The sequence below is a fragment of the Amblyraja radiata genome, chromosome 12 (assembly GCF_010909765.2).
Source record: "Amblyraja radiata isolate CabotCenter1 chromosome 12, sAmbRad1.1.pri, whole genome shotgun sequence".
NCBI lineage: Eukaryota > Metazoa > Chordata > Chondrichthyes > Rajiformes > Rajidae > Amblyraja > Amblyraja radiata.
The window spans coordinates 13766663-13780917 of NC_045967.1; the positions used below are offsets into that span (position 1 = coordinate 13766663).

Below are 14255 nucleotides of genomic sequence, written 5' to 3' on the forward strand. Positions count from 1 at the left end.
ACAGACAGACTGTAGGCAGAGGCAACAGACAGACTGTAGGCAGATCGGGGGTTTTGTCATATGTCCCATTTTGATGAAGGGTTCTTGCTCTGAACCATAGGACACAGAAGAGTACAGCTTATGTAAGGCCCTTGGCTCCATAATGTCTGTGCCAAACATGATGCCATGACCAACACTTTTCTGTTTCCATGTAATCCATTGCTTCCATTCCCTGCACATCCATGTACCTGTTTAAAAATCTCTTAAACACCACTATCGGATCTGCCTCCACCACCCCCTGCAGGGTGTTCTAGTCAGCCACCAAAACACTTGCCCTGCACATCTCCTCTAAACCTTGCCCCTCTCACCTTAAAGCTATGCCCTCTAGTCTATAACATTTACACACCGGCGGAAAAGGTTCTGTCCGTCTCACCTGTCTATGCCTCTCATAATTTTATATACATTTATCAAATCTCACTTCAACCTCTGGCGTTCCAGAGAACCAATTCAAGTCTGCCTTAAGGGCCTATCCCACTTGGCGATTATGCCAGCGTCATATCAGTGTCGCCAAAAGATTTTGAACATTTCAAAATCCAGCGGCGACAAAAATAATGTTGCGACACTTGAAAAATACACCGCGCGTCATACGTCATCATGCCGCGCCATACGTCATCTTGCCGCATCACCGCCACGTCATACATCACGCCGCGTCACGCAGCATCATGGCCCGTTTTTGTCAGTGACCTGATACGTCAGTCAATGAGGCTGGCAGTCGTCGAAAAAAATCACCAAGTGGGACAGGCCCTTAAGTCTCTCTCCCTGTAGTTAATACCCCCTAATCCAGGCATCATTCTGGTAAACATCCTCTGCGCCCTTTTCAAAGCCTCCACATCCTTCCTGTACTGGGGCGGCCAGAACTGACCCCGATACTCCACTTCATTGCCACCTTTCCTTCGATTGACATTTATCTTCATTGAAACTGCAAGTTTCTTAATGTTAAAGTGACTGAAACGCTGGCTTACTGAACATTAACACAGTTAAATGATTGATGGCACTACAATTACTGAATGTGATAAGCTTCTGACACACCCCCAAACCCACATAGTGCAAAAACAAAAGGCTTAAATCCACTTTATGCACACAGATTATTGACTGCAGATCAACTACAGTTTATACAGTTAAGCCGTCTCTATTATGCTCTGATTGAACACACCCGCTGTACTTTTGAATGTGTGATCTATACTATTCTAAATAAAACCAACGTCAACATGCAAACAGAGAGTTGTGCACTTTCACATGCATGGGAACATATCTCTATTGTAGCTACATTCTCACAGATATATACTAATGGCTTATTTATCCTTTGAACAGGATTTCCTGAAGCTATGATGATTGAAACATTTACAAGTCCATGATAGATATGAGTAGGGGAATCACACAAAACAATACAAGCTGTGCAGGCACAGAAATAGGCACGTTGTAGACTCCATCTACACTTCACGCTGCCCCGACAAGGCCTCCAGCATGATCAAGGACCAGTCTCACCTCAGTCACTCCATCTTCTCCCCTCTCCCATCAGACAAGAGGTACAGAAGTTTGAAAGTGCATACGTCCAGATTCAGGGGAAGTTTCTTCCCAGCTGTTCTCAGGCAACTGAACACTCAGGCAACTCTCATCAGCTGGAGTGTGGTCCTGACCTCCCATATATCTGATTGGAGATCTTTAATCAGACTCTATCTTGCATTAAATGTTGTATCCTTTATCTATACAGTTTGGACGACTTGATTGTAATCATGTACTTTTCTTTGACTGGATAGCATGCAAAGCAAAAACTTTTCACTGTACCTCGGTACACTTGCCAAAAATAAACTAAACTTTAATCTAACGTTCTTGACACAGAAGAAACCCCATAGTTTACTCTGGATACATTTAATACCTATTTTCGAGGACATCAACTTATACTTTTTTACATTCTTATGCGACAATAGGGTAGCACAGTGACGCAGCGGTAGTGTTGCTGCCTTACAGCGCCAGAGACCCAGGTTCGATCCTGACTACGGATGCTGTCTGTGCGTAGTTTGTACGTTCTCCCCGTGACAGCGTGGGTTTCCTCCGGGTGCTCCGGTTTCGTCCCACACTTGGAAATACGTACAGGTTTGTAGGTTAATTGGCTTCTGTTAATTGTAAACCGTCCCTAGTGTCTAGGATAGTTCTAGTGTATGGGGTGATCGACGGTCGGTGCGGACTCGGTTGGCCGAAGGGCCTGTTTCAGCGCTGTATCTCGAAACTAAACTAAACCAATAGAGTTAGTAGCTAACAATATCCACTCTTGTCACTAATTAAATGCTTGTTAGTGATTTATAAAGAGAAAAAGACCAAACATTCATTGCAATAGAGCAATATTTCAGTTATTGAAAATGGAGACTGACAAAAATTCCTTGTCATTTATATAGCCTTGTGCGTTAGGTGCTTTGAGTACTTTATGTGACCTCATATTGTCAAAGATGAGTGCCTCTGAATTAACATCACACTGCTCTTTGCACAATCTTCTCCCCATTTGCACCACTTTGTATGATTATTTAACTTGCTGTAAGCCAGCTCTTTAAAAGATCCTCATGATACGGCACAGTGGCGCAGGGCTAGAGTTGCTGCTGCCTGACAGCGCCAGAGACCCGGGTTCGATCCTGACTACGGGTGCTGTCTGTACAGAGTTTGTATATTCACCCTGTGATCTTGTGGGTATCCCTGGGTGCTCCTATTTCCTCCCACATTCCAAAGAGAGGGACGACGGCTAGCTGGACGATCCGGATGGAGACAGCGACTGCCATGGTCCTTTATGCAGCTGGGACTTTGAAAATGGCGCCAAAACCTGGCGACTCTTGCATATGGACTCAGTGGGCTGTTTATATACATGGTATATTTAATCTGGAACTGTACTCATACGTGGCAATCATTTTATTAAACTGTATGCAAGAAAAATAATTTCACTGTACATTGATATATGTGACAAAGAACCATTGAACCAATGTGGTGAAAGAGCAGGTCAATTAAGCCTGACTCGTGGAACAATTGAAGGAACAACAGCATTCTTTCCACAATCCCACCTCCCACACCTTTGCATGCTACGAGCTGTACAATCACCCAATAAAGAGAAGACCCCAGGCTAAGGGGACATGAAGACTCAGACATTCTTTGGTATGTTGAGAAGTCACGTTAAATGACTTTAACATGGCCTTTCATGTCATAGTCAGGAAATAGATAGGGTGGATTCACAGAAGCCTATTACCCAGAAGAAGTGAATCAAGAATCAGAGGACATAGTTTTAACATGAAAGGGGAAATATATTTAATAGGAACTTGAGAGGCAACTTTTTCTCCTAGAGGGTGGTGGGTATATGGAACGAGATGCCAGAGGAGATAGTTGAGGCAGGTACTATGATAATATTTAAAATACATTTGGACAGGTACATAGATAGAAAAAGTTTAGATGGATGTGGGCCAAACATGGGTTTGTGGGACTAATGTAGATGGGGCATCTTGGTCAGCATGCCAAGTTGGATGGAAGGGTCTGCTTCATGCTGTATATAACTCTAGATGACTGCATCTTCAATTCCTTGTATCCTCTGAGTTATAATGTTAATATTTATCTCAGGAATTGATATTTTTAAAGACAAATTGACCAAAGGATAATGAGAAAACCCGTTCTGTAAGTTAAAAAGATGACCTGCTGATGTGAAGCAACGTTGCATTTTGTTTTTCATTAGCAAGTAAACTTAATGATAGCTGCCGCGTTGTCTGTCCACACAGCTGGGAATATAGGCAGCATAGTGTCGTAGCAGTTCAGCCACTACCTCACAGCACCAGAGACCCGGGTTCGATCCTGACCTTGGTTGCTGTACTGAGTTTGTACGTTCTCCCAGTGACAGCAAGGGTTTTCTCCGGGAGCTCTGGTCTTCCCCCAAATTCCAAAGGCGTGCAGGAATGTAGTTTAATTGTCTCCTATAAATTGTCCCTAAGTGTCGGATGCGAAAGTGGGATAACATAGAACTAATAATATACAGTGGTCGGTGTGAACTCGGTGATCCAAAGGGACGTCTCCACGCTATATCTTTAAACTCTAACTGAAAGTATAGCAGGTGAATTAGTTTCCCTTAGAATTGCATCACCTCATGCTAGCTTGCAGCATTTAAGAAATACGTATGCAAAAGACAGCAATAAATATTCCAGTTCATTAAGAGGAGAAACTCTTATTTTTACATTTTTCACAAGATGCAAGAACAAAGAAATATATTCTTTGAGAGAAAAGGGACTGTAAATGTTGGAATCTTGAGCAAAAAAACAAACTGCTGGCGGAACTCAGCAGGTCAGGCAGCGCCTGTGGAGAGATTAGCCAATAACCTAATCAATAACTATAAGCTAACCTCTGTGACGTCCATAACCTTAATGGCTGCTAGTTGTCCAGTCTTCACATGACGACCCTGTAATGAAAAGAAAAAGAGAAAGATCAGAATAATAATACTGGTGACATTTGGTGATATATTGATATGACTCCACATCTAATCTGAGCATTTCAAATACTTTGGAAATGCAATTTCTGGTGTAATGGGGGCAAATAAAACGAATATTTTTTGTAAAATATGGTTCTCCATTACATTTAATGTGATTAGATTTTCTTAGCAGAGGCAATTATTATTTTTTTTAAAAGAGAAAATAATAAATTGCAGCTTCTTGCCGCACGAAGAAACTTGGATTGGAATGATTTCAAACATTTAACATTACTTGTGAAAGCACTCGAAGAGATTAAGTTGTTTATAGCCTTTAACATTCAGAGCCTTAGGTCAATTACTTTCTCTCTCTACACATATATATATATATATATATATATATATACACATAGGGTTGGCCTTATAGAGTAGCATTATTTATCCAGGCTAGCATGGAGGTAACTGGGTAATTAATACATTAATCATGCACAGAGATAAGAAATGATATTGCACACATAATCTGCATCATGTATCAATGTTCCATTCACTTCATCCTACAGCAGTAACTTTGATTTTATCATGAGGATTTCCTGTAGGTTTGGTCAAATAAGTGAACTTGTTTCCTGAGTAAGAGCACTTTTCTCTGAAACATTGAACACTAACCACTCTTGAACACAACACACAGGGCAGCACAGTGGCACAGCAGTAGAGTTGCTGCACTACAGCGACAGCGATCCGGGTTCGATCCTGACTACGGGTGCTGTTTGTGCGGAGCTTGTATGTTCCCCCTGTGATCACATGGGTTTTCTCCGGGTTCCTCCCAGACTCCAAAGATGTACAGGTTTGTGGGTTAATTGGCTTCAGTAAAACATTGTACATTGTCCCTAGTGTTTAGGATAATGAAAGTGTACGGGGATCGTTGGTCGGCGTGATGGACTCTGCAGATGGACACACAATGCTGGAGAGGCAGGAAGGAATGGGTGAGTATCTGCAGTGCAGCATTAATTGAAGCTGAAGGATGAGGGGCAACATCCAATCTGATAACACTCACTGTACCATCCCTCCAAGAATTCATGGACCACACTTTACTTCTTGTAAAAGTGGCTGATCAGGGGACTGTAATGTTGCACACCAATACGCCACTCAAGAGCTGCCAAGTTCAATGCAGCAAATGCCTAAGAATTTTTTTTATAGATAACATTAAGAGGAAATAAAAAGTCTGAGGTGAAACTTAAAATACATAAGCTTCCTAAACGACAACATTTTAAATTAGTATGTTTCTATTTAGAGTCCAACAACACGTTTTTTTTTACACACGTTATCTGTATGGAGTAAAGTTAAGGCCAAAAAGAACTTGTTATTGCCAGTAGATCGTAAGTTTGCTTTTCATACAATTGTGATTTGCAATGAGATGTATTTGTGCAGTACATTTAACTTATGCCAACTACATGAAGAAGGGTCTCGACCCTAAACGCCACCCATTCTTTCTCTCCAGAGATGCTGCCTGTCCTTGCTGAGTTACTCCAGCATTCTGTATCTATCTTTGGTTTAAACCAGCATCTGCAATTCCTTCCTGTGCAAAACAATGTAAGTGAGGGGAAATACACTACTTGGTGAACAATGAATGAAAAACCTTCCATTTATACAGGGCCCACATCATCCCCTTCCAAGCTTTTCCTATATGGTCTGCAACCAAGTAAGTCATTTTGATGTGTGGTCACAGTTATAACATCGGAGGTTCGACAACCAATTTGTACGCAGAAGTTTCTTGCAAGATGCTTGTGGTTTGGTAAAAATAAACATGAAGCCATCCTCCATCCTGTTGTGAGGCGATACAAACATGTTAAATGGTATAGAATCAGAACGGATGAAGCAGCCCTTCACTAGGCATCCTTAACAGAGTCATACCTCATGGAAACATGCCTTTCGGCCCAACTTGTTCATGCTGACCAAGCTGCCCCATCTACACTACTTAAGGCCATAAGATATAGCAGCAGAATTAGGCCATTCGGCCCATCGAATCTGCTCCACCATTCAATAATAATACAATACAATGTAATCAATAACTGCGTTCATAAGTCATGGGAGCAGAATTAGGCCATTCGGCCAATCGCTTCTGTACCGCCATTCAATCATGGCTGATCGTTTAAGAAGGAACTGCAGATGTTGGAAAATCGAAGGTAGACAAAAGTGCTGGAGAAACTCAGCGGGTACAGCAGCATCTATGGAGCAAAGGAAATAGGCAACGTTTTGGACCGAAACCATTCACGGCTGATCTATTTTTTCCTCTCAACCCCATTCACCCTCCTTCTCACCATTAACCCTGACACCCTTACTAATCAAGAATCTATCAAACTCTGCTTACAAAATAACCAATCACTCAGCCTCCACAGCCTTCTGTGGCAATGTATTCCACAGACTCATCACCCTGTGGCTAAAGAAATTCCTCCTCATCTCCTTTCTAAAAGTACATTCTTCTTTTCTGAGGCTGTGTCCTCTGATCCTGTCTGCATCTATGGAGTGTTGTGTGCCTGATCAACAGCACAATAAGTGTGATCTGTAAACACATGGCACTGCATATCCCTCTCTCTACCATTCTCTCAAACAAGGAGATCCTCGGTTCATAAGTCACTCGAACAGAATTTGATAGACCAGCCATGATTGAATGGCGGAGCAGATGCGATTGGCCGAATGACCCAATTCTGCTCCTATGACTTATGAACCTGGTTATTGATTGTATTATTATTTTTATGGAGATGTCCAAGCAGCGGGTAGTTCTATTCCGAAATCCAACTCATACTCAGTGACACAAAATGCTGGAGTAACACAGTGGACCAGCAGAAGGCTGCTTGGATGTGGCGTGAGGATGGGTAGTGAGACCAAACGCAGGCTGCGCCATTGTTTCGCAGAACACCTTTGCTCAGCCCGCGTGAACCAGCCTGATCTCCCGGTTGCCGGACACTTTAATTCTCCTTCCCATTCCTACACAGACCTTTCAGTCCTCGGTCTCCTCCATTGTCAGAGTGAGGCTAAATGCAAATTGGAGGAACAGCATCTCATTGTTCGCTTGGGTAGCTTACAGCCCAGTGTTATGAATATAGATTTCTCTCACTTCATGTAGCCCCAGCATTCTCTCTCTCTCTATCCCTCACCCACCCAAGTCACACTAGATTCACACTTTCACCGAGCAAACAGCTATTTCCTTTATCCTCGTTCCTATTTTTCATTTCATTCATTGTTCTTTATCTCTCCACATCACCGTCTCTATCTCTCCTTTTCCTTACCCGTCTGAAGAAGGGTCTCGACCCGAAACGTCACCCGTTCCTTCTCTCCAGAGATGCTGCCTGTCCCGCTGAGTTACTCCAGCGTTTTGTGTCTGCCATCTATTTAAACCAGCATCTGCATTTCTTTCCTTCACATATACTCAGTGTCAGTGTGAGGGAGGTTTGATGGGATGATTAGGTGACAAAAGTTAGAGGCGAAAAGAGTGTTAGGTTGAGGGGAGAGAAGAGGGATAAAATGTAAAGCCGGAAGGAGGGATGTGGGTGGATGGGGATAGGGAGGGAGGGGGAAGGACAGGGATTGTATGCGTGAGGCTACTGCACTCTTTAAACTATTAAACAATGACAATCCAATTTCTCACTCAAATTTGTGCCCTTTAGCAATTACCCCATGTTGTCTCCTAATATTTTGCGAGTGGGAGGAATAAATTACTGAAGGTTTCCAGTACTCAGTGTCTGGGGAGTGTGACCAGGGCTGTACATCAGTGTTGTCACTGGGCAAGAGCAAGCCTGGCCTGGCCATCATACCACTTCTTTCGTCAGGTTACCTGACCCTGTGTATGGATTCAAGAAAAGTTGAGCCTATGGCAGGGTAACATTGTGAGTGGAACAAAAATGAAGCCGAAATCAGGGAATTGTAGAATCGCAATACACGGAAGGAAGCCTGTTTGGTCTTCGAGTTATACAGTGTGGAAACATGCCCTTCAGCCCAACTTGCCCACGTCCATGCCTCAACTACTCGAGTTTTGGCCCTTATCACTCTAAACCTATCCTATCCATGTACCTGTCCAAATGTCCCTTAAACATTGTGATAGTACCTGCCTCAACTACCTCCTCAGACAGCTCATTCCATATACCCACCACCCTTTGTATATAAAGTTGCCCCTCAGGTTCCTATTAAATCATTCCCTCCCTCACCTTAAACCTATGTCCTCTGGTTCTCGATTCCTCTACTCTGGGCAACATCCTTGTAAACCTTTTCGGCGCCTTACCCAGCTTAACATCATCCTTCCAATAACAGGGTGACCAATATTGAACACAATATACTAAATGTGGCTTCTCCAATGTCTGGTACAACTGTAACATGACCTCCCAACTACAATACTCATGGTCCATCATATCTGTGCCTATCCCTCAATGGACTATCCAATTAAACCCAATCCCTTACTTTCTCCATGATACTACAAAAGTTTCATAGCCCAAACCTTTAAAAGTATATATCCAATTCTAAAATCATAGTCATTGAGTCATAGAATTGTACAGCACAGAAACAGGCCCTTCATCCCACCTTGTCTATACTGACCAAGTCTGCAAACTGGACTAATCCCATCCACTTGCATTTGACCCATGACCCTCTTAATCCTTCTGAATGTATGTTTTTAAGTCATAATTGAATCCACTTCGATGGCTTCCTCTGGAAGTTCATTCCAGAAACAGAACTACCCTCCGAGAGAAAACATTTGCCCTGAGGTCCCTCTTAAATCTCTCCCCTCTCACCTTACTCCCATGTCCTTTAGTTTATGAATCCTCTACCCTGGGGAAAAATAGTGAACTTTCACTTTATTCATGGCCCTCATATTGTAGAAACAAGGAAGTGCAAATGCTGGTTTACAAAAAAAAACCCACATAAAATGCTGCAGTAACTCAGCAGATCAGGAGAACACAGATACGTGATGTTTCAGGTCAGGAAACCTTTCAGACTGATTGTAGTGGGGGGAGGGAAGAGAAAGCTGAAAAAGGGGTGGGGGCTCTTGGAGGGGGGAGGGGAGAGAAAAAAAAAGAGAGAGAGAGAGAACAACATAGCGATGTAGAAACATTGAAGGGTAGAAGAGGACAGGACCCTTCTTCAGAAACCTCCCTCACATCCCTCACCTACCAAGGAAAAAAGTATTTAAAAGTCTTTAAAAGGAAAGGAGCAAAGGAAATAGGCAACGTTTCGGGCCGAAACCCTTCTTCAGACTGTTTCAGCCCGAAACGTTGCCTATTTCCTTCGCTCCATAGATGCTGCTGCACCCGCTGAGTTTCTCCAGCATTTTTGTGTACCTTCGATTTTCCAGCATCTGCAGTTCCTTCTTAAAGACTTTGGTGTGTTATTGTCAGTAGACATCTGCTGATAACACGGCCAATACACGGGACGAGGGGAAGGCTGAGCATATGACTGCTCACAGCAACGAGCCAGTGGGCAGCACGTGTAGTCAGAAAACAAAGAGGAAGATTATGGCTGAAACTGGCAACATCTTCAAAAGAAATGAAAGTAGGGTAATGTATCCGGAAATGCAGGCAGTGGAAGCTGGTAATCTGCAAAACTGTGCTCAAAGTCATACGCAGTCACTCCTCCCAGCAGAGTTGCATCAAGCATCATTGATGGATAGAGGATGGCACAGTGGTGCTGCGGCAGAGTTGCTGCCTTACAGCTCCAGATACCCGGGCTCGATCCTGACCGCGGGTGCTGTCTGTATGGAACGTGTGTGGAGCAAAGTGCTGGAGTAACTCAGCGGGTCAGGCAGCATCTGTGGAGAACATGGATGGGTGACGTTTCACAGAGGGCTGGAGTAACTCAGCGGGTCAGGCAGCATCTCTGGATAACATGCATAGGAAATGTCTCAGTTCAGTTTAGTTTAGATATACAAATTGGAAACAGGCCCATCGGCCCACCGGGTCCATGCTAACCATCGATTACCCCTTCATGCTCTATGTTATCCCACTTTTGCAACTTACACACTTGGGGCAATTTACAGAAGTCAATTAACCTATAAACCTGCATGTATTTGGAATGCGGGAGGAAGCCAGAGAACACGGGAGGAAACCCACACGGTCATGGGAAGAACGTGCAACCTCCGCACAGACAGCACCAGTAGTTAGGATTAAACCTGGCTCCCTGGCACAGTGAGGCAGCAACTCTACCTGCTGCGCCACTGTGCCACCCATTTTGGGTCAGGACCCTTCTTCACACTGATGCCGCCCGGGTTCGATCCCGACTACGGCTGCTGTTTGCGCGGAGTTTGCGTGTTCTTCCTCTGCTGCCTGTTCCAGGTAGCAACTCTACCCCAGCGCCACCATATCGCCCCTATTGTTTGGCTCATTTCTGGTATTTGTCAGTCTGGGCCCTGTTGGGAATAACCTTCCTGAGAAGGTTCACCCTAGAAATTATTGAGTCGTTTCCCTGTCCTGTTACATGTGTCTTTTTTAATGATCAAAAATAAACTTTATGCAGGATAAAAAAAAAAACATGTACAAAACTAGAACTGTGCAAAATTCCTCCGGTATTCTCCATGGCCACACACACATTCAGCAGCGTTATATTTTTCGTAGTGTTCTCAAAAACCATAATGACACCCGGCACCCTTACCACTCATGTGGTCCACTGGGGTGATGTCCCTTCCCTTGTTTGAGTGGGGCATCCACCAGACTCTGCCCCCCCCCACCAATATCCAGCAACGGAAGGACCCTAGACCGTGGTCCTCCCCCACCAAGCTTCAGTGCGTCCCTCAGCACGCACTCCTGCAGTCTGCAGCGGGCCAGTCGGCAACATTCGCTGATGGACATCTCGCTTTGCTGGGAGGTCAACAGGGTTCGGGCCGACCAAAGAGCAACTTTCACCGAGTTGATGACCTTCCGGCAGCACTTGACGTCCCTGGGAACATATAATCAGAGAGTCCTCTGTTCCGGAGCTGTTCGGGATAAACTGCAACAGGGACCCTCGCAACCTTCTCCAGACCCTCTTCGCAAATCCACACACTGTGAAGAGGTGGACAACTGCTTCCTCTCCATGGCAGCTGCAGGAAGGATCTGCCCGGGAGGGCCCCTCTCACCAGCAGCCACTTGGTGCTTGTTGGTGAGTTCTGGTGATGAGGCGTTTAGTTTAGTTTAGTTTAGTTTAGTTTAGAAATACAGCGCGGAAACAGGCCTTTTTTTCACATTTACCTGTACGCCTTTGGAGTGGGGGAGGAAACCAAAGATCTTGGAGAAAACCCACGTGGTCACGGGGAGAACGTGCAAACTCTGTACAGACAGCACAGATAGTCGGGATCGAACCCGGGTCTCCGGCGCTGCATTCACTGTAAGGCAGCAAGTCTACCGCTGTGCCACCATGCTCCAGACAAGCTGGGCAGTCTGCTCAGGGAACCAAACCATGATGTGGCATTATCAGTCTGCATGGCTTTACTGACAAGCACCAATTAACAGGTCACAACCTGTGGCCTTCACTTAGCACTCACAGCATACAGCTGGTTGTGACCACATGCAAATTAAAGTGTCCCTGCTGGGACTTTGATTGTATTTTACACTTACTTCCCCAAATTGGTTTACAAGTGCTGCATTTTTGCAATTCTGAAAAATACCACAGCATCTCTGGGACTGGTTTCAAGAGCAGCACATGGCCTAATAACAGTACGAGACACTTCACAAAGTCGGGCACCGTGTGAAGTTTGGGACCCCTCCATTACAAACACTATACCCTTTTACCTTGTCCTCCTATTTCCTCCTTCCACCCGTCAATGTTGTCCCCTTCCTCTCACCCTCTAAGATCCTCCACCTCTTTTTCAGACTGAAGAAGGGCCCCGACCCGAAACATCACCTATCCATGTTCTCCGGAGATGCTGTCTGACCCGCTGAGTTACTCCAGCACCGTGTGTCCATTTGTGCAAACCAGCATCTGCAGTTCCTTGTTTCCACCAAGGTTCAGAGGGACATGAGCCAAATGTGGGCAGGTGGGACTAGTGTAGATAAAAACATAGAAAATAGGTGCAGGAGTAGGCCATTCAGCCCTTCGAGCCTGCACCGCCATTCAATATGATCATGGCTGATCACCCAACTCAGTATCCTGTACCTGCCTTCTCTTAAGCTATTTTGGACACTCCATCTATTTTATGTTCTGAAGCAGGAAGGTGATAAAACTGAACAGCAAAGAATAGGAATGAGAATACTTATCTTTCCCCCATCTTGCCAAATCCTGCACCAAGATGTGGCATCTTGGTCGGCATGGGCAGGTTGGGCCAAAGGGCCTGTTTCTCTGCCTTATGACACTATGAAATGTTACCTACCATGTCCTCCAGAGATACTGCCTGACCCACTGAGTTACTCCAGCACTCTGTGTTCTACTCAAGATTCCAGCACTGACATTTCCTTGTGTCTAACCTTTAATTCTAGTGTCACAAATTAAATAACTATATTTAATTCCCCAGTTGACATGTCTCCAAATTTGTTACTCCAGACCTCTGGATTACTGTCCAATTTATGTAATAGTTAAGAGAAGAGTAGCTCGACATGAGCCTTGCTCGTGAGTGGTTTGTGGTTGGCCATAATAAATGGGATTACAAATTAAAGTGCCACATCCTTCAGAACGAGATGAGGCATTGAACTCACGAGTGACTTCACAGCACAGGGTTAAGTTTCACACCAGCGAAAGAGTGTGGTGTCGCTCCCACGGTATTCTGCAGCTAACCGCACTTTGGGATTTACATCCAGGAAACACATTGACAGAGAAAACACTGATGTGATCATTACCACAAATTTGCTGATTGGGCAACTTTTAATCACACACTCAGTCATGGTTCCCGGCCGAGCTTGATTTCTTTGAGTAAACGTCTCATTTGCTCTTCTCATGGAGTATTGGGACAAAGGTTTGTGGGGTCAAGTCCTATGAGAGGTTGATCTAGCTGAGAATCCAATGCTGTTGGCAAGTTGCCCTGCCCTGACAAGGGGGCCTTCCTTCAGAAACAATGTTAAGTCAGCCCCCATGGTGCCCTCTCAAAGGGACATTAACACTTACTCAGCATTGTTCAAAGATCATGAGAGTCCTTGCAAACATACCATGTTTCTATTTTTCAATACATTCAAATAGGCCATTTGGCCCATCCATTCTTAGTCATAAAGTCATACAGATTGGAAACACGCCTTCAGGCCAACTTGGCCACTCCAGCCATACTAGTCCCTCCTGCCTGTATTTGGCCCATATCCCTCCAAACCTGTTCTATCCATGTACCAGTCTAAATGTCTCTTAAACGTTGCGATAGTCCCTACCTCAACTGCCTCCTCCAGAAATTTGTTCCATGCACCCATCACGCTTTGTGTGAAAAATTTACCTCTCAGGTTCCTATTAAATCTCTCCCCCCTCACCTTAAACCTCTCTCAGAGTAAAAGCAATTCCTGCCCAATTTTTACTTGCGATCTATTCTCTCCATGTTTTCATTAACTCCCCCCAGCTTCTACCACTCACCTACACACTAGTGGCAAACTTCAGTAGCCAATGAATGTACCAGCCCATCTTTGGTATGTGGGAGGAAACAGGAGCCCTCAAAGCAAAGCTTCATGGTCACAGGGAGAACGTGCAAACTCCACACAGAGAGCACCCAAGGTCAGGACTGAATCTGGGTCAATGGAGCCAAGATCTTTACTAGCTATGCCACTGCGCCCTCCATCCCGGCCATTCTGAAGAAGTGTCCCATCACAAAATGTTGCCTGACCTGCTGAGTTACTCCAGCACTTTGCGTTTTGCTCAAGATTCCAGCATC

General features: G+C 44.6%; 1 protein-coding gene across 3 annotated transcripts in view; it reads right to left on the reverse strand.

Annotated features, from left to right (window-relative positions):
* The window catches only part of nrk (Nik related kinase), a 266045-nt gene that overhangs the window by 213797 nt on the left and 37993 nt on the right, over positions 1-14255 (reverse strand). For all 3 annotated transcript variants that reach the window (XM_033030272.1, XM_033030271.1, XM_033030269.1), the window contains exon 3: positions 4400-4456. In XM_033030272.1, coding sequence (XP_032886163.1) covers positions 4400-4456 — 57 coding nt within the window. The remainder of the gene's footprint in view (positions 1-4399; positions 4457-14255) is intronic.